At 31.6% G+C, this 21,424-nt stretch overlaps 4 protein-coding genes across 4 annotated transcripts in view; 1 reads left to right on the top strand and 3 right to left on the bottom strand.

The window, feature by feature from the left end:
- Positions 1-2,055, bottom strand: part of LOC119688935 (asparagine--tRNA ligase, cytoplasmic-like) — a 5,829-nt gene extending 3,774 nt beyond the window's left edge. Inside the window, exons 1-4 of the mRNA XM_038103613.1 lie at positions 1,918-2,055; positions 1,254-1,828; positions 893-1,185; positions 458-836 (exon numbers count right to left, since the gene is read on the bottom strand). Coding sequence (XP_037959541.1) covers positions 458-836; positions 893-1,185; positions 1,254-1,828; positions 1,918-1,951 — 1,281 coding nt within the window. The 5' untranslated portion in view covers positions 1,952-2,055. The remainder of the gene's footprint in view (positions 1-457; positions 837-892; positions 1,186-1,253; positions 1,829-1,917) is intronic.
- A 4,861-nt stretch (positions 2,056-6,916) lies between these two features.
- LOC119689010 (cyclin-dependent kinases regulatory subunit) lies at positions 6,917-7,965 on the bottom strand. The gene is made up of 2 exons (XM_038103733.1): positions 7,639-7,965; positions 6,917-7,565 (listed from the first exon to the last, which is right to left on the bottom strand). Exons 1-2 carry the CDS (start codon positions 7,692-7,694, stop codon positions 7,397-7,399), a joined length of 225 nt encoding a protein of 74 aa, XP_037959661.1. The 5' UTR covers positions 7,695-7,965; the 3' UTR covers positions 6,917-7,396.
- A 6,130-nt stretch (positions 7,966-14,095) lies between these two features.
- On the top strand, positions 14,096-15,220 carry LOC119689034 (cyclin-dependent kinases regulatory subunit-like). Its single transcript, XM_038103765.1, has 2 exons — positions 14,096-14,503; positions 14,572-15,220. The coding sequence occupies exons 1-2, from the start codon at positions 14,448-14,450 to the stop codon at positions 14,738-14,740; spliced, it is 225 nt and encodes a 74-aa protein (XP_037959693.1). The 5' UTR covers positions 14,096-14,447; the 3' UTR covers positions 14,741-15,220.
- A 2,831-nt stretch (positions 15,221-18,051) lies between these two features.
- Positions 18,052-21,424, bottom strand: part of LOC119687240 (transcription factor HNF-4 homolog) — a 36,197-nt gene continuing 32,824 nt past the window's right edge. The window contains exons 5-6 of the mRNA XM_038101499.1: positions 20,373-20,609; positions 18,052-19,240 (exon numbers count right to left, since the gene is read on the bottom strand). Coding sequence (XP_037957427.1) covers positions 18,444-19,240; positions 20,373-20,609 — 1,034 coding nt within the window. The 3' untranslated portion in view covers positions 18,052-18,443. The remainder of the gene's footprint in view (positions 19,241-20,372; positions 20,610-21,424) is intronic.

The following is a 21,424-nucleotide window of genomic DNA, read 5'->3' as shown; positions in this document are numbered from 1 at the left end:
AAATAATATAATAATAAATTTAAATAAAACATAATATAATAATAAATTAAAATAAAATAGGATAACAAATTAAAATAAAATATAATAATAAATTAAAATAAAACAAAATAATAAATGAAAATAAAATATAATTATAATATAAAATAAAATATAACAATAAATTAAAATAAAATATAATAATAAATTAAAACAAAATATAATACGGTATAAAATAAATAATAATGTAAAATAATATATAAAAATATATTAAAATAAAATATAATAATAATAATATAAAATAAAATATAATAATAATATAAAATAAAATATAATAATAATATAAAATAAAATGTAATAATATAAAAATAAAATATAATAATAATATAAAATAAAATATAATAATAATATAAAATAAAATATAATAATAATATAAAATAAAATATAATAATAATATAAAATAAAATATAATAATAAATACCTCTCCGAATTCATAGAAAGTGCCATCATCTTTAGTAACATTATTTTCTTTAAGCCATTTAATAGCATCTGCATAGTTCATTCGACGGAACGGCTTCTTGGGTGGTTTAAAATCTGGATTCAATTCATGCACTAAATAACCCCAAGGAGATTTAAGTACGCGATCCACCACATCGCATACTAAATCTTCTAGACGATCCAGTAAGTCATCAAAACTAATAAATGGGCATTCTGCTTCTACATGGGTGTATTCAGCGAGATGACGTCGTGTTCTACTTTGTTCCGCACGATAGCTTTGTGCAATGCAAAATACGTCACCCAATGCTGGTAAGCACGTTTCTAAGTACAGTTGGGAACTTTGAGTAAGATATGCCTCCTCACTGCAGAATAATGAACTCAGAATTAGGCTGACAAGTAATTTATCAAATGCACTTACCTAAAATATTGTAATTTAAATAATGTTGCACCGCCCTCTACTTGTGTTTGCACTAATGTGGGTGGGGTTACTTCATTGTAGCCTCTATCAAAGTAATGCGAGCGGAATGCTTGCATAATAACGGAACGCATTTTAAGTATCTTTGAGGTATTCTCTCCGCGTATCATAATGTGCCGATTGTCAAGTTGCACATCAGGGTGAGCTTCTTCATTTAGAATGCTCTCAGCCCCACCAGCAGGTGCTAAACCAATTAATTCCCAATAATCCACATTCAACTCGTGGTCACCTGGCGCCTGCAACAATAAAATGTAAAATTTTATAAAATATTGTCATACTTTTATTGAACTTATGCAAACTTTACAGATTTTCCTTCTGGTACTTTTGTTAAAACACCATAGAGAATAACAGAACTCTCCGTAGTTAAAGTGAGTGCGTCATATGTTTGGCAAAGGCGGTCAGTAAGTACGCACTGCAGGAAACCCGTGCCGTCGCGCAATGTTATAAAAATTAATCCTTTTCCTTGTCGGCGTAGTCTGTGCACCCAACCACTTATTTTAACGCGCACATTGCGATTATCTTTGCCTTCATAAATACGAATTTTGGTTGCCTTAGCCAAGCTGGCGTCTTCTACAATTTTAATTTTGCGTGCTTCCTCAAGATTCTGCAACCGTTTTTCAGCATCTTCAGTTTCACGCTTTTCCTTATCCGCACTTTTGTAGCCTTCACGTACAAATATTTTCTGTACTTTTTTCAATTGAGACTTGGCTGCTGGCTCGAAACGCTGTGCTGCATTCGGATCTTTGCTATCTACATATATGGTAGGAAAGGGTTCCTTACCAGCATGGCGCATTGCTTGTAGTATGGTTTTAAAAGGATTGTTTTCACTACCATTGCCAGTGTCATCGCTACCCAATTTTTCTGAAGTAAAAATGCTCCCTAAATTGAAAAGAAGTGTTTAAGATTAATAAATCACATTTTGCCTAAATTTATTAAAGATTATATGTTAGTAGAATAGATGAACTTACCAAGCGAATGGGCGTCCATGTCTGTTTCAGGCATATTTGTTAATAGTTTCTTATGCGGCTTCAATCAGCTTTTAAATGCCTCACAATAACTAAAAATTGCATCAGCCACGAATCAAATCTATGCTGTGGCGAAATATGAATTTTGACAGTCGGCAGTCGGGTTCTGCAAATTATCGATAGCTGATATCGAGAAACATTGAACAAAGAACATGGGAATTAGAGGAAAAATATTGTAACAGAAGTTTGTGCTGACCCCTTCGTTCGTGCCATTTAACGCCCCTTGATTACTTTTAATGGAGATGAATCTATATTAAGTCATTGGTTAATGCAGACAACCGACGAACTATTAACTCTTGCAACATTGGAAGCCAATGTTCATGTCACCATTAACGTCATTGACGCCATGCGACCACATTTACATCAAAAAATAAATGCCATGATATTAACTAAGATATAATAAACAAATTTCATTCCAATATTTTTGTCTTGTATTATCATTTTAAGTTCTCATGCAGCTAAAAAGAAACCTATTGTATTACGTTATTAGGCCGTGTGCGAATTCGAGTAAATTGAGGTAAAGTAAATTGAAATTTCCTAGGGATTTTTTGAACTGCATTATGTAAATATTTATTCATTTATTTATTGCACGTATTTATTATTTTTGGTTAAAAGTTTTCAAATTGATTAATTTATTTATTAAACATCTTATACAATTTTAACAATGGTAATACATAATTTACCTAATTTTTATCTAATTTACCCTACTCGAAATTCTGGTAAATACCAACATTCGCTGCCATGGTACACAATTTACTCGAACTCGCACACGGCCTGAGTACTATTCAATTCTTATTATTCACACAATTTTTTACATTTTCTACGCTTTTCATTATCAATTAATTAATTTCCGCTAACAATACAAAACTAAATATTATCTGTTAACATTTAAAATGTAAACAAAGAAATGGTCTAGAACTTTTGCAAAACTTTCTAACACATAAAAACTCATTCACATGCATAAATCAACTTATGCTAAAGGAAACAACCAAAACTTAATTTGATTAACACAAATTAATTTATTTACAGTGGAAACATAATATTACTTGAAAAGTCAAATGTAACACTGAAATTGTGCTTACTATCAACAATATGTAAACAAATATACATATGTTATTTTTTCAATGAATACATTTTGTAATCACGCGAAATAACTGCAGTAAAAACACAAAACTTTGACTCTTATGAAACATAACCTTAAATAGAAATGTTGTTATAAGTATTTCATTATTAAATAAAATCGCCCGATTACTGTTTTCCTGCCAAGACGATTTGATGAGTGATCTTACCATTGTGAACAACTTTTATTACTGCGTTACATGTTGATATAACTTGGTATTTAAGATATTGAGTGTTACCATTGTGGTCGAATACAACCAAGAGCTTTCCGTCCTCCATATCCAATTGGCATATTCTTCAAATCACGAAATGTTTGGGGATTAAATACGTCATATAGACGCAGCAAGGAACTTTCTAACTGTATTTAATCACCTGTTAAACAATTACTTGCCTCTGATAAATACACACTTTTCTTTATTTAAGCCCAAAATGCATTTCTATTCCTCATAATAACGCCCATCCGTTTTCATGTTGAAATCCTCACACATCAACCCATCGACTGATTGATATACTTGTCTGAATCGAGATCGGAACAACTTTCTTTTCTTATTCCTCCCTTACATCCTTTCACTTTTCGTATCTATTTTATTTCATCCCATTGTAAAGCTGTCCAATCTAGAGACACTAGAGAATAGGTTGTCTCTCTAGCAATCGCAAATGTCAGAAGTTAACAGCTTTCACCCTGTTCTTATATGGTGAGAACATTATATAGTTAATTGTGTTTAAACCATATCGTGACTCAAAACTTTTTTATGTCTCTGCTAAATATAATACAACTATTATTTTATAGAACAAATAAATAGGTCTGTTCCACGAGCTACTTGTAGTAACTTGTTTATTCCTGTTTTTACTACGTTTCCACTGCTTACTGACGGCTCCATTATGAACATCCTTCCCGATGGCATCATTCAAACCTTGCGCTTCAAACCTCCAATATCTGTCCTATTACTTTGATGAGTGGGACCGTAATCAAAGAGTCAAAGAGTTTACCGCTAGTTTTACCTCTGCGCTTGCGCTATAATACAACCACCTTCACTATCACCCTATCTCCCTAATTAAGACAATACTTTCTGGCTTAGATGAACCTAGTCCGATGGGTATTAAGTCTATATGCTCTCATTTCTCTCACCTGATTACTGGAATGAAGTTTCCGCATTACTGTGGAAATCTTCACACTGTAGATTTCGATGCTTTCCATCTACTGCAAAAAAAAAACTGACATATGTATATGGAAGGCACTTTTTGAAAAACATCCATTCAAAAGTACCAAATCGTAATGTCATTCCGTGAAACAATTATTGATATTTTCCATGTAATGAATAATCAAAATGTTTTTTATTTTAATTAGACTAAAATTAATAAGATTAGATGAAAACTTATTTATATTCAATCCCAACCAGAAAATCGGTAACGATTTTAAAAGTTCAAAAAACAGATTTTTCTAAGTCATGGTTGTTCTTAAATTATAATTTATTTGAAAAGCTCAACTTTTGTGATTTGCTCTATAAATATATATACATTTGTGTTTATTATATATGGTTTATTTTGCTTATCCTGGCGTACATTTTTAATCGGGGAAGACGCGTCCGCAATGCTTTCGGACGTAGACAATGCAGGCGATGCTTCCGCGATACTTTTGTAAGAGAGAGCCGTCCATTGTCGGCGCGCAGATGATCGTTAATGCGATCATTCTCAATAGTGAGCTTTCCTCTCAAATTAATAAGAGCTTTTAGTACTCTAACTTATGCATTGAAAAAAAATTTTTTTTATATATATTTTATAATTAATTTTTATTGTTTCTTTTATTAATATTAATAGAAAAATAATTAGAAAAAGTAAAAAGTAAAGTAATAATATAAAAAAGTAACTAAGGACGTGTGCGAGTTAGGCTAAGTTGCGTTCTAAATGAGGAAAATTCTAACTTGTGCCGATAATATAGTAGGTCTGTTCCACGAGCTACTCACATAGTAAAACATGAGTAAAACAGAAGTAAAATTTACACAAAAATACTTGAAAATTTGCTGGTGGAACGCGCTTGTGTATACACAGTGTTTACTCGATGAGTTACTATGAGTAGCTCGTGGAACAGACCTAGTGATGTGTCGATACGTGTTGATAAATGGCTTAATGTGTGCAGTGCAAAAAGTCCCAAAAAAATCTCCCATTTGGTTTAGCCTAACTTGCACACGACCTAATATAAATAATTAATATATTATTACGAATCACTCTCTTGAGATTTAAATTTCCGGTTCTTAATTCAGTCTTAATCACTGGGTCGAGAACTACTCTCCCCTTCTGACATTGGGAGGTTCTTAACAGCTGATGTTTTGGCGGAAAGGCGAAATATCTTCTGTTCAGCTAGGGTCGGCAGCAGCACAAAAGATCAACTATGATCGCGGTGCTCATCTCCGTTGAGAACTTTTGCCCCGTTTATTCCTAATTTTTAATATTAGATCTCCACGAATTAAAACAACAACAACCAGTACATTTACACTGTTAAATTAACTCAAGAGATGTGCAGCAGGAATAATATTAATAGAAAATCAAGAAAAGTGTGAATGTAGTAATTGATCAAAAATATAACTAAAACTTTTATTGCATTTAACTTAAAGATTGTGTAATTGTGATAACAAAATAAAATTTGACATGTGCTTTTGGCTGGAAACTTTCACGTGCCACTGTAGTTGATGTTAACTGCCTATCCATGGTTCATCTTAATCGATTTCTTCTATCAAAACTCTTGGCTCATTATTTTGGGGGGTGTGAACTTCCTCTACAGTGAAAACTTCCTCTATGAGTGGTTCTGTTTGTGAAGGAAATTCAATTGCTCTTCTATGGACGACTGTTGTCAAAACGGTGCCAGTTACAGTCCTAGCTTGAGGTACTCTTTGATCTTGGGCTATAATAAATAGAAATGTACTTTTTTTATCTTAAACAAATAATGCTCTGTCATACCTCCTACATTTTGATTTTGATACCTTAGAAATTTGGCAATACAGTGTGATCTCGGTAAAACTTCCAGATTTTGTGGCATTTTCAAGAGATATGCTGAAATTTTCCGATGAGCCAAAATCAAAGAATTTTTAAATACATGAATGAATCCGAAATTAAAAATGAAAACCAATATGTTTTATGAATAACTGTTGTTCTAGCCTACTGTTTTCAGTTTTTATTTTTAAACTTTAACGTCAACATATCTTTTACATAGGTTCCTTAAAGTAAATTAATTCTAAATTAGAATGATTTATGGTGAAACCGTCAAAACCGTACTTTATGTTTTCATATAATCATTATTTCCAATAAGATGACAATAAATAATAATTTCACAAGAATAGAGCGTATTGAAGATTTTCAAAGACTTCCATTGACTAACCTCAAAGTACCACATAAATGCAAGATTTTATTCTTTTTATATTATATATATGTATATAACCAACTTAATCAGAGAATCAACTCATGGCTTCTTGCAACAATACATCAGCTATTTGTCTGGTGACTATATTGGCTGCCAGATCAGTTCATGACTTAATAGGCTCACGTTAAAAGCCCTGAATATGCTACTAAATAAATAACCGATAAGTTTGTAAATCAAATATATAATATTCTAGTGTAAACTGTCTTCCACACATTCCCAATCAATTTTCGTTCCAAAACAATCCACAATTTACACTTATTTTATCTTACCATATCCTAACCCATTTATGTGCATTTGTTATTCCATCCATGTTAACTGCATTATAAATCCTGGCGCAGATAGTATTTCTTCATGACTATTATTTACTATTATTCAAATCCAATTCCAAATTTAATTTAATAATCCAGATTCTTTTTACAACTCAACGATAACTTTATTTCGTTTTTTAAATCACAAATTTAAGCAAACTTATATAAATAGAAGAACTGAAGTATTCATTCACAAAACCTTTCTTTTTTGAATAAATCAATTTTCTTAATACATTGGGAAAGCGCTTTACAAAAGCTTTTAAATATATTCAAAATTAGTTCAATGTACACTCCTTGCAAAATATATCAATATATCAAAAAACAAAAAAAAAAAAACAAAAATGGTATGGCTTGCAAAGACAATAATGGTATAAGTGTGTAAATATGGCTGCAGAACCCAGTACTGACGTCAACCCACTTGGCAATGTATTTCCATTAACGCATTAACGCGATGTTTACACTAAACCAGGTTTAGCTCTGGTTAATCATTTCCGATCGCCTCTGCAGAGATGATGTTAGCTTACAGGTTTATTGACGCAAATAACGGATTCCGCATTTCGTTCGAAGGGATGAAGGGAAATTATTGTTGTTTTGGACGTCGAAACAGCAACACATGCGGCTCTGGCTTGTGTACCATATAATGAACCCAACCTCGTGATTGTTGGACACCAATTGAGCGCCATTCTGCCTCTGACATCAGATGTGTTTTTGGTACCAACTTCACAAGTTCTTTGGGCAAAACTACATGTCTGCAATATAAAAACAAAACCTTGTTTATTTATCATACACGGTCCATTACACGGACAAGTAGTCAACATTTACCTGTACTCGAATTTTTCATCGTAGTATTTTGCGGAGTAATATATATCGTCGGCCATTTTTGTATATAAATAACTGGAACTGAAAAAAATATAATGCACTTCAAACAGTCCTTCTTGCGCTTTTCTTGATTAAGTATTTGTTGTGTTGAATATTTTAATTCAAATATTCAAAAGAGTTATTTAAAAAGTTCACAAAAATATATTGTGTTTATGCAAATATTTACAATTTATTCGCACTTGTATTTATGAATAAAACCAAATTCAAAATCGACGATCACACAGTGGCTTTGAAGAACAACATCTACAAAAGCAATGCGGGCAAAATCTCATTTATGTTTTAAATGCCCGCTCCTTTCAAATGCATTTTTCAATGCATTGAAGTAAGATAGCCTCTGGTTTTGTGAATGTAAAGAAATTTAAGCAGGTAAGTGTGTGTGCGAAAGAAAGAAATTGTTTAATTTCATGTCAACAGCCAAATGGTGTTAGTAAAACAAAGACAAAACGATTTACACAGAATCATATAAAATAGCAACACTGCCAAGCATAATTTTTAATTAAAAAAATTTTTTGGCAGATTTTTTTATATTTTGCAAAATCTTAGTCTTTCATTAATACGAGTATATGGTAACACAATGTAATATGCATATAAATTTTAGCTATGAGTACCAAAGGTCAAACTTACGAAATTGTTTTAAAGATATAATGATTATCAATTTTTTTTATATATATGAGTACATGATTTATATCATGTACTCAAAATTTACAAATATTAGTAGTCTCAAAAAAAATTTCACGAATCATTAAATACAAGAATTATTTTCAAGACCCCTGAAGATGGGTATTTGACAATCCTCGAAACAGCTGTATGGTCAGCCAAAAATTCAATTAATTAAAGGTCCAAGACTCACTTAGACCATGAGGTCCATTGTTATACCGTAAAAAATTTGACATCTGTCCCTATAACCATTTGGTACTGGCCACAAAGCCATTGACACGAGCTATGGGAATAGAATCTAGCTCTCTTAGTAAATTGAAAAAGTGTGACCCTAAGTAGGAGTGTCTATGTCTTGCAAAAGCAGGACACTGTAGCAGAAGCTGTATTGATGATTCCTCTTCATCATTCTCCATGCAATGTCTACGATGTAAGGAGGTCCTGATATTGGGCCTCACGGCATGTCCTCCCAATGGGCAGTGTCCCGTAATTATTCCCACTATCTTGGATATATTTGCTCGGGATAGGTTGATTAATTAACCCCAATCTTTTCTTACTAATTTCTGGACAAAATTCCTTGGTTTTTATGCAGTTGATCACTGTTGACCATTCTCTTTTAAATATTTGATATGTTCATAATTTTATTCGATGCCGACAAGAAGCATTCATTAACCTTTTATGCTTAGTTCACTATGCAAGTCGTTTAAAGAGATCGTGAAAAAAGTTCACGAATAAGCACGGTTGCCACTTGAAAATTTTTTTCTGTACCAAAATTAGTTTAAAAAGGTACCATTTCTGTAAAAAAAGGTCCAAAATTTTTTTGGACCTTTTTGTTTTCTCGTTCTGTGTTTTTCATAGTGTTATAAATGAACAAAATATAGAATAGTGCAAAGTTGCATTTATAAAAAAAATTAATTGGAAATATCCACAATAAAGTTGGGTCGTCAAAAATGTACCATTTTTTGAACGTGAGTACCAAACGAAAAAAAAAAAAGAAAAAGTACCAATTTTGGTACTAAAGTAACATAAGTGGCAACCGTGCGAATAAGCTATTCGCTTTATAATAGTGCCCAATCTTAAAACTAATCTATTGTGAATGATTTTTGGAAGAAAATGAAAAATTCCAGTCAGATGATAGAAAAGTTTGGTTATTATTTATAACTATTACAATGAGTTAATTTAATGTCTGTATTGTGTTCATGTAAAAATGTAATACATGAGTAAACACAAAACACAATAATAAAAGCAAAAATTTATAATTTAATTGCAAGAAAATTAAAACACTATTAAATACTGCTTATTTAACATCAACTAGTGATGTCAGAAGTTTGAAAAATATATAAACGAATTATTTATGTATAAATATTATTTCTATATAAATTCAAATACAATATAAAGTATTCATTAATAATTTTTTTGTGTCATTCATTTTATATATATTTATATGAAAAATAAAATATGTTTTTTGAGCTCTCTTCTGCTATGAACGCTCAGGATCTTAATGTGAAACAGTTTAGGGGCTGCATGACAGCAGTTCCATTAATTTGATAAATATGAATTATTCCTATTCTACTGCAAAAGTCTACTACCTCTTACGGTGAAGAGGATTTAAAGGCTACGTTGATTATTGATTTACCTCAATATACTTCGTTCTAAATAGCAACATTCAGAGCTTCTGGATATTTTGCCACCATGCCGCGGGCCACAACTAAGGATTACTTCATATGGGAATTGTACCCAATAGCAAACAGTTACGATCTGGCAGCTCTCCGCAGTATCACAACGCTACTCTCTTTGAGTGTTTTGATTAAATTCGAATGTAAAGTGCCTGTTAATATACCACAGTACTTCAATTGGCAGCAGTATCATCATACTTCAAAGATTACCAATTTCCTTTTTTCTCGTGTCTGTTGTGGTAACTGAAGCCACACTATTCTTCCTGCTAACACTATAGATACTGGTTTTAATCGCGAAGCACGTCAAGGTGCCGACTGCCAAATTATCAGCAGACCTTTAAGCTGAGTTTTGTAAATATCTTTTGAATTCATGTTTATGTTTTTATACTGACCTAAATCGCGTACTTCATCCACTGACATGTCCTCTCAAATTGTATAACTTTTAATTTAGCCAATTTCTTTAATTTTTTGAGGCACTATGTTGTCCAAACGTATACGCACGGAATCGACAACAATGTTGCTGTACTTCGCAAACATAGTTTTAATTTTTCGCACTTATCTATTCCCTTTCTCATCTCTCTTGTGGCATATGAGATCACTCCATAACAACTCAGAAATTAACTTCTTTTGTTTATATTACACCATTTGCCATTTACAGGAAATTCATTCCAAGCATTTTCCTAAATAATACCAACTTTTGACGACTCCATTAAAGCAATAATTTTTTGTAAAAGTTTTAAAGAGAATCATAATATTAAATTATTAAATGCTGGTAATAAAACTACAAGTTGAGTTAAGTATATTTTAGTTCTAAAAGCTATCAGGGCAGACTCGCGTGCTTGGGAAAAATGAATTCCATGTAACCTACTTCTAGGCTACGCGTCTAGGCACAGTTTGAAGACTTATTTAGAATCAGATATTTGGATTTTGTCACTGATGACTCATTTTTTGGGAGATTTTACAAACTGAAGTGTGGGATTGCATGACGGTGCGGACAATTAGTGTTAATGGCACTAACTGACTGTCTGACACAGCTAACACAGCTCTGGCGGTATCACATTTGAATAGACATCCACTAGCGGTTACCTCTAAGGGAGCATAAACCTTGACCTTTTCAAGATTTGCCTATGCAACCAATAGTGTCCTTGGACTCATACAGAAAGCGACGTTTGGTTATCTCAACCGATATCTAAACATGAAAACAGGTGAGTTCTTATGTCAATACGTGATGGTTCGCTAGCAGTACTATTTACAGCTGTCCTAATCGAAGTAGATGTTCGATATCTTGCATTAACAAATATCACTCTCAAAGGCTTATCAGTATTTTTAAAAAGTCCAAGTTTTGGAAGACTCGATAATATAACCGTAGTGTATTTCTGATTTTCGGATAAAGATCAAACCATTTTACCATCGAAAGACCAACAATTTATTATCTTTTACAGAACCATTGTCTGACAGTTGATAATGGACTTTAACTCTCATACTGTATGGGAAGCAGTAAAATAAACAAAAAGTAAAGTACCTGCTAGAATATAATAAGTGAGAAAAGTTAAATAATGATATATAAAGATCTACTATCATCTACGCAAAAATAGAAAAAATACTGAACTTTACTTTATGTATCATAGAAATTGTAAAATCTATATTAAATTGGTGAGTGTTTATACCGATTAACGTGATTCGGAAGTAGAGGTATGCCCAGGAAGAAAACTAGTTTCGTGTAGTCTGCAAACGTTTATTTTACTGGGTACTAGCACATGTGGAAAAACCAGGGTTTCCCCCGATTGTTTCTGCAGACATACTTTCCTGGCTTTCTTATAGAATTAACTGTATTACAATGCACTGTCAACGAAGATACTGTTTCTACGCAATAGTAATGAACAATATCTGGAGTAACCTTTGCTAGGAATAAGATGTAATACGTAAAACGTTCGTTTCAACCGTTTGAATCAAGTGCACGGATACCATTTTTGTCTTATTGTTCAACCTCTTTATGGTTTTTTTTATTATGGGTTAGATCGCACACTTCTATAGAGAAGTAAACGTGATCTTCATTCTCAATTTAGAGTATTAGCCTATGGATTCATAACCCAATAAATAATTGATCATAAAAAAACTTATAGAGTCTTTCTTGTTATCCACGTTCACTTTTGTGATACAGGGTACGTTATATAAAATTTCAAAATGGTACAGAAATGTACTAAACCATTCCGAGGAACTCAAACAAATGAGGTTTTCGTGGACTTGTAGAAGTTTCTTCGATAAAATCTGCGACCTACATTTCAGAATTTGCACGTAAGTTTACTGTTCAATAATTAGACACACTGCATCCCATTATTCCCGTTCTATTAAGTTCCCATATATAGTATAGTATCAGTAGATAACCTAAAAATAATAATTAATAAACATATATAAAGTTGGCATCTCTTTATTTTTTCTTCTACCCTAATAAATTTTTTACTATTATATCCTATTATTTGTCTGTAAGTATTATATCCGATCAATTCAAAAATTGTAACGTTTTAATTGAAATGTCTCCAGCCAGGGGGACAGTAATGGTTTTTTTCATTTTCGGATTCTTTAAACTATTTTTGAGTTAAAACTATTTAAAACTATTGAGTTCAAATCTACAACCAGTTTTTTCTTAACATCTGGGCCTCCAGCAACAACAAGTTGAAGTTTAGAAATTACCGTTTTAAAGGGTTAATAAAAATTCAGGATTGGATCTTCTCTGAATGTTAAGATCTGAATAATTGTTAAGTTCGCATAGATAAACCGACACAGGTATTGAACAATGATATTGTTATATTAAAGGGCTGTGTGATTTTTAGTATAAAGTGAGTTATTTTATAGGAGTTACTTAACAGTACAAATAATTTCTGCATGCTTTCTGTATAGTGTACCTTTACGAAAGTTTTCTTTCTTTACATCCATACGCCATATTTACTATAAATTTGTAAGTTAGTTACTCTAAGCTTAGCATTCTGAGTTTCATCATTTCCCCGGATAGGCAAAAAACAAAGTAAAAATAAATTTTAATACGTGATCAGTGTTGGTTTGGATCTACCATCAGAAGAATACCTCCTTGCACAGTCATAAGAACAAGATCATGTCCCGAATCAATATTAGTGCCGCAGTACATCTATTCCGTCGGCAGTACAGATATATTATTATATAGTAGTATAAAAAAAGAATAAATAAATTTGAGTTTTTGAAAAAAGGGAGAAGTAAAAACTAAGCAAAATATAAATATGTTGACGTATTTTTTTTAAGATTAAAATTTAGTAAATAATATTTATTTTCAATAAATTCGATGTAAAATATATAATTTTAAATTAATTTAAATATTTATTTGGGTTATTTTAAAACATATTATTAAAATATGATTTACACGATTTATTCGTATTTATTCGTATGTTTATGTTGTTATCAACAGCGCTATAGTTCTTTTGACAACATCATTCTCTCCAGATAGTTATGAATTTATTTAAATAACTATTAAAGTATTTATGTCATGAATTTATTTATTTATTGTATAAAATTAAATAAATTAATATAAAATATTATATTAAATATAACATAAATGAATATAAAAAATATAAAAAGAATTTTTGTTGTTGTAGTCTACTGCTGTTCGAAACCTCTTTACTAAATATATTAGTTTTTATTAGGCAAAGTAGTCACTTCCGCCATAACAGATATTATCCTTATTACCGGCTTTAATGAGCACAATTACTTAAATGAGACCAGTGAAAACATGATAATTCTAAATAGATTTTGCTAAGCATATGAAGTTTATTGTAAGATTTTTATTTGATAAAAAGCAAACCAAAGATTGCAAAAATGAAATTCTCTTTTCAAATGGAATAACTCTTTAATAAAATTTGTAGATATGTGACCATAATGAACCAATGAATGTCAAATATATATTTTAATTAAAAACTTTACTTGGCAATGCTGCTTCCTTTACATGATCTGTGTAAATCATTTTGTCCTTGTCTTGCTAACAACATTTGGCTGATAAGATAAAATTAAAAAATTCTGTTTTTACACACACCTGCAGAAATTTTTTTACGCTTACAAAACCAGAGGCTATCTTACTTCAACACATTCAAAAGTGCGTGCGAAAGGAGCGCGAATTTAAAATATATCTGGCGCTTCTGGTACTGTTTTTGCGAACGTTTATGAGAAGTGGGAATTAAGTACCGGTTTAATTTGATTTTTTGTGCAAAAAGAAGTTCATAAATAGATTTAAAATGCAAACATAAAATTAGATTTCGAGTTTTTTCTGGAATATTTTAAAGCATTGCTGTTCAAGTCGATTCTATTACGCTAAATAACAAACATCTTATTGCATAAAAACAATAAAATAAATCCAAGAAGATTCAAAAGTTTAAGTTTGTGTAAATTCTACGAGTAATTATGACCGACGATATATATTATTCCGCAAAATACTACGATGAAAAATTCGAGTACAGGTAAATGCCAACTATTTTTTCGTGCAATGACAGTGTATGACAAATAAGTTTTTGTTTCTATATTGCAGACATGTATTTTTGCCCAAAGCACTTGTAAAGTTGGTACCAAAAACACATCTGATGTCAGAGGCAGAATGGCGCTCAATTGGTGTCCAACAATCACGAGGTTGGGTTCATTATATGGTACACAAGCCAGAGCCGCATGTGTTGCTGTTTCGACGTCCAAAACAACAATAATTTCCCTTCATCCCTTCGAACGAAATGCAGAATCCGTTATTTGCGTCAATAAACCTGTAAGCTAACATCATCTCTGCAGAGGCGATCGGAAATGATTAACCAGAGCTAAACCTGGTTTAGTGTAAACATCGCGTTAATGCGTTAATGGAAATACATTGCCAAGTGGGTTGACGTCAGTACTGGGTTCTGCAGCCATATTTACACACTTATACCATTATTGTCTTTGCAAGCCATAGCATTTTTGGTTTTTTTTTTTTGTTTTTTGATATATTGATATATTTTGCAAGGAGTGTACATTGAACTAATTTTGAATATATTTAAAAGCTTTTGTAAAGCGCTTTCCCAATGTATTAAGAAAATTGATTTATTCAAAAAAGAAAGGTTTTGTGAATGAATACTTCAGTTCTTCTATTTATATAAGTTTGCTTAAATTTGTGATTTAAAAAACGAAATAAAGTTATCGTTGAGTTGTAAAAAGAATCTGGATTATTTGATTAAATTTGGAATTGGATTTGAATAATAGTAAATAATAGTCATGAAGATATACCACCTGCGCTTTGTTGCTGTTGTGGACAGCCGTCAGGATTTATAATGCAGTTAGCATGGAAGGAATAACAAATGCGTATATATGGGTTAGGATATGGTAAGGTATAATAAATATAAATTATGGATTGTTTTGGAAACGAAAATGGATTGGGAATGTGTGGGAGACAATTTATGCTAGAATATTGCATATTTGATTTACAAACTTATCGGTTATTTATTTAGTAGCATATTTAGGGCTTTTAACGTGAGCCTATTAAGTCAGGAACTGATCTGGCAGCCAATGTAGTCACCAGACAAATAGCTGATATATTGCTTAAGACAATCATAAACGTTATATACTCTGAAATATGCCCCGGTGCAATATATTATAAGTTTTTTACGTACAACAAAATTTATTTATTGAATCTGTCTAATGGAATGGATTATTCAGGTGGTCTTGAACCATTGACTTAGCATATGCAAATTAATTGAAAACAATACTTAGAGTTAATTGATATAAGTAAATAAATTATGAATTGTTATATCCTCTCTACGTAATTTTTATGAAAGTTTACTTTGTAGTATTTGCCTAGCCAAGAGATTGAGATGTTCTTTTCAGTTTTTGCTCGAATTTATCTCCAGTTCATTCTTCATAAATTTTATTTTTAGATATCCGATTTTATATCATCATAATGGAGGTTGAAATATACTTGATTATAATAACAATTTTTAGAGATATCTATATTATATATCTAATTATATATCTATGTTATATATCTAAGTGATTGGTTACAATAAATAAAGTGTAATAAAAAGAATGTTACTTATTAACAGTTATGACACGAGCCGAAGGATCATATGCTCAACATAAATATCCCAACATAGCAGATCAGTTGTTAGTGCAGGTTATAACACTGTTCCATCAATTCTGTAACAACATCTATACTAGTACTTACAAATAGCATGTGGTATACCGATTAATATAAGGAGACCATTAAGAGAAGTACTTACTTCTACATTCTTAAGCACTTAAGTCTTATGCATCTTCTAGGTTACTATGGCCCACCCATAATAAAATTAGATCCTGGAATTCATCTTTCTGATCATTGGTGTATAAGAGTCCACGGGGAGAAACACATTTTCTCTGTGATGGATTTAGTTTCTACTCTTCTATACTAGGGGTTCTTGCAGCAAAACGAAGAAAAATCGCTAATTAAGGTACATGGGAATTATCTAATGGCCTGCTACTGCAACCAACCAAATTTTAACATTTTAGAGAATTGTTTTTATTTGTAGTTTTATGTCAACTTTGAAAGTAAGTCAAACCCTGTTAAACTGAATTTGCTTTGATAATTACCAAAAATGACGAGAAAGCGTTAGGAGCATTCGAAAGAAAAATTCTTCTTAAGATCTATGATCCTTTTCGTGGTAGGGTAAGAAAACAAGTTTCTGATTAGATAGAACGATGAGCTGCAAGAGCTTTGCCGTTTACATTTACGTTGTTATTATTATCAAATAATAGGCTATGAATCTATAAATCAAAAGACCTAAAAGATCTATTGTGCGCCTAAAAGCCCAACTAAAATAATTCTAGACTAATTATAAAACTAGTAATTGCTGTGGCCTTAATTTTACTTATTTGATTTGGGATTAAGATTTCGCTTCTAAGGTAGTCAAATCTACGTCTTGCCGCCGCTGGGCAGTTGCTTAGAACTTCTGTTGCTTCTGATGTTTTCTTCTACTCATGCTAGAGTCGCCAGGAATCACTTTCTACCGCAGCTATATTCCTCATATGGTGATTGAGTCTACAGAGTGTTTTGTAACTAGTTCATTATAGAGTTTAATACCGTTTTTGTTAAAGTTAATTATAGCGTCAACTTTGATGTGTTAAGGATCAATGATCTGGCATTGACATAGTCGCACATAAACTCAGCGACTTCGAAGATGTACAGACACTCGGTACTGGCACCTGGCGACAGCCATGTACTTATCGGGCTGACTAGACGCAGACAAGGACGACTAACATTTGTAATGTGCAACTAAGTAAATAATTTGTATTTGTTTTCACTAATTGTACAGAATTTGAAAATAGATTTATGGATCTATGGCTTCAAATATGTTAATACTTTTTTGTTGATCGATGATAATGCAAAAAACATTACTCGCCTAAAATTCAAAAATTCAAAACCATAATATAGATTATCATTGTTCAAAGATCTTTTAGGCTAGTGTCTTCATCACAAGATAGAAAAAAATAGTGGAAAAAACAACGCTTATAAGAAAAAAAAAAAACAGTAATAATAAAATAATAATAAAAATAATAATAATAAAAGAATCAAAAGTTTTTTAGGTAAATTAATTTTATTCATTTCCTCATGTTTGATACAACACACTGCTGGTTAATTCATTATATGTCGTTATAATATATATGTATGTATATATTATATTTAATGTATATACGGTATTGTTCACCTTAACCTAACACTGCTCCGAAGTTTAGCTAATTTCCAATAAATATGAAGTATTGTTTGTATTTATGTTCGATTGCTCCTCTAAGTGCTTAAATGAATGCTTTATAATAACCGTGTTAGAGTTGCTTTGATGTGTTCAATCTACCAGTGCAATATGTTTGTTATAATTTTATATCAGTTAATTCTCAATATAATATAAATTTAACAATTCCAAACAAACCTACTTAATTCTAGTGAAAACTGAATAACAATTATAAAAATTTATAAGTAATTACAATAAAACACAAAATATTGTACAATAAAAAATTATATATATATATATAATGTATAAGATTTGGGCTTTCTACCTTAAATTCATTCATTTTATGAATATAATAACAATACATAAAAACCATAATGCGCTAAAGAGTGCGGGTTCTTTATGGAAGACGTAATGTTCTGGGCGACAGAACTCTTGCGCGCTTTTAATAATATAATATTATCTTTTTTTTTGTGTTTAGAATACGAGTACTCTCATTCTATTTATTATACATTATTATGCTAAACATTTTAGTTGTTGGTATTGAAAATGTTAATTTCGACAACCCCACCTCCCTCCTATAATAACCAAAATATCTAATATATTTAAATTTTATGTTCATAATTAAAACCTCTTCAGTCAATCAATAATTATTATTACGCGTTCTACAGTACTTTGCAGAATCTAGTCAATAACCGGTTTCCGGTTCCTGTTTTAATGTCATACGATAAGCGTCTGTATCGTGTAAGCCAGTGAGCAAGTAATTCGTGCTTCCAGTAAGTGTTTCTGATGTGCGTATGTTGAGGGGGGCACGACGTAATAAATCTTCCGGACCACCGCTAGTTTCACTACGATTGTACTCATTGAGAGTCATGTCGGCAGGATTACGCATATGCAATGAATTAGAATTTGTTGTTGCCAATAGATCAGGTCTTTGGTAAGGATGGGTACGGTGTAATGGTGGTGATTGCTGAAGTGTACTACTGGCATTTGAATGTGTTTGGCTATGATTGATTGTTGTGTGCAAATTCGTTGACAAATGGACGTGATGGTTATGTGAGCCATTGATACCATTAGCGGCGGCATTAGTACGTCCGTGCGTACTATCGCTATTGTACAGACTTGCTGCATCCATGTAAACAGCATTATTGTGACCAGCACTGTTTGCTTCAGAATGATCAGTGTCCCTTTGGTGTGGTGAATTTCCATTGTGCATTTGACCTTGAGCTCGGTGCACACCTGTATTTGCTCTTAAGTGAAAACTGCCATTGTTTGGTGCCAAATTTTCTAGAAGTGGTGACATAATCTGTCCATCAAGACTGCTGTCAATACAAGGTGTCATTGGATCTTGTGATAAGTGATCGGATGTTGTAGCTGGTGATAATATATCTAGAGATGATGTAACTTGGCTGGTATCCATACCATGCGAAGGACTGTAACTATTTAAATGTGGAGACAACGGTGATGTGTTATCCGCTAATTCGCCTATAAATAAAAAAATAAATAATTTTAAAATAGATTCATAATTAATAATGAAACAAAAAATATAAAAATATATTTTAGTAAAACGAAAAAAAGAATTTGAAATTTATTTGTTCATCAGGGTTTTGAACCGGTTCCGTTTAACAATTCGGTTCCGGTTTTGACTTTGATAATATATTCTTTGATATTTCTTTTTTCGATTTGAAGCTTTAGAAGAATAGAAACACAATTTATAGAAACAAATGAAATAGTATCTTTCGTCAATTGTTCATTCACAAACCGGTTTTCTGTGTTGAAGTACATATTTATCATGTATCAAACCTTAAAAGGTATGAATTCAGATAAGCTATATATCGGGTGTGTTTTTAGCAGCATGAGTACTTAAAATCATAATACACGACATTGTTGTATTGTTAAAATGGAATTTTTTTTCATTATAATTTGGTAGATAATTTCTTGGCATTTTATCTCATTTTTTGAATATGATTTGCGGGATATCTCCGCCGCGGCTACATGATCCATTTAATTAGTCCAAATTTTGACAATTTTTTTTAACAGCAATAAACATGGCTGTATAGCGTCAATGATGGCATGAACATTGGCTTCCAATGCTTCAACAGTTACTGGTTTATCGATTGTTGGCATAAACCAATGACTTAACATAGACCTATCTCCATAAAAAGTAATTGACACAGGACTACTTCTGTAAATAAAGTTGTTACCAGTTATATGTTAAGTTGCGCTGCGCCGTCTTGTTGGAACCAAATGCCAAATGTCGTCGATGTTTAACTGATTAATTTTTGGAAATTGCTGAAAAAAATTTCAATCAGCATGGCTCGATACCGCTTGCCATCCACCGTAACGGCAGCTATTAGATCCTTTCTCATTTGTAAAGAAATAAGGACCGATAATGTCGCTAGCATGTAAACCGCAACAAATGATCAACACAGTTTGATATCCGCAGCTGTCAATCCATTGATATCGAAATCAATAGTTCTCTTGCAGTTTAAAAAACACCCGGTATATTGGCTTAAGAATTTAGGTAACTGAACGAAAGATATTATATAAAAAGATTTTTAATAGACAGAACACGTTCAAGCGTTACTCTTTGGGAAATAAATAATTAAAAACATACCTCCGAGCAACATTTCCTGTAATAATGAATCAATATGTGCGACACCAAATATCTTCGCGAACTGAATTTGCTCAATCATTTGCCATGTGATCGATTGCAACACAGGTAGAATTAAAAGTATTTCACCAAAACGGCCTCGTGATTCATATTGACGATCGGAAACATAATCTTCCAGATTGTTAAGTATCTGGTGGCGTAAAGTCTTTATACGTTGTGGTTCATTAAGTCCCTTGGCATCTGAAAAAATATTTATAAACTAATGAAATATAAACACATAAATAAGTAATTAAAATGATAAATTAATTAATTATTTACATATATTAAAAAAGTGATATTCCACTATTTAATATTATACTATTATTATATATTCACAATAAATGTGAGAGGTAATTCTCTAATCCAATTAATAAGAAAATCAATAGGGATACAGAGTGCCAAAGAAAACTGTAATCAAAAGAAACGTTTACTCTCAATATACCATATATAGCTCAATATATCAAATATAAATAAACCGAATAGCTTAAGTCATAGATCTAATTTTAATACATTGACTATAGAGAATTCGTTCTAATGAAGTACATTTCCACCATTGCTCAATCCACGTTATACTTTTGTTTTTTTCTGATAATTCTAAGACCTCTACTTTATCTTAAATGAACATATATAAATTTTACGTTCAGTATATCTATCGTTCAGTATCAGTATATAAATATATGTACTTAAAATGGTAAGCCCAAATAAATGTTAAATGCCCATATCTAATGGTACAAAAATATTATATATTATTCTAGATGGCATGCTCATAGTCCATATGTATATGTACATTCCACATTCACATTTCATATTGATTCACTACACTAGGATTCCTAGTAACTAGGAAAAGGAAATTTGTGTTAGCATATTCAACTCTTTATGTAGTACACAGTACCATTCTATCTAACTTATGTTTAAATTCCGCACTCCATACAATTTCAGTCCATCTTCTTATAGCACTTACCGCTACCACGTAGAATATTTAGTTCAATGTAAAAATGCAAGACGATATATTTCTA

This window comes from Teleopsis dalmanni, chromosome X, assembly GCF_002237135.1.
Source record: "Teleopsis dalmanni isolate 2A chromosome X, ASM223713v2, whole genome shotgun sequence".
NCBI lineage: Eukaryota > Metazoa > Arthropoda > Insecta > Diptera > Diopsidae > Teleopsis > Teleopsis dalmanni.
This window is presented reverse-complemented; position numbering and strand designations above follow the sequence as displayed.

Coding starts and splice junctions, on each gene's coding strand:
- LOC119689034 (XM_038103765.1), top strand. CDS start 14,448: ATGACCGACGATATATATTATTCCGCAAAATACTACGATGAAAAATTC. Junction 14,504..14,571: donor GATGAAAAATTCGAGTACAG/GTAAATGCCAAC, acceptor TCTATATTGCAG/ACATGTATTTTTGCCCAAAG.
- LOC119689010 (XM_038103733.1), bottom strand. CDS start 7,694: ATGGCCGACGATATATATTACTCCGCAAAATACTACGATGAAAAATTC. Junction 7,566..7,638: donor GATGAAAAATTCGAGTACAG/GTAAATGTTGAC, acceptor TTTATATTGCAG/ACATGTAGTTTTGCCCAAAG.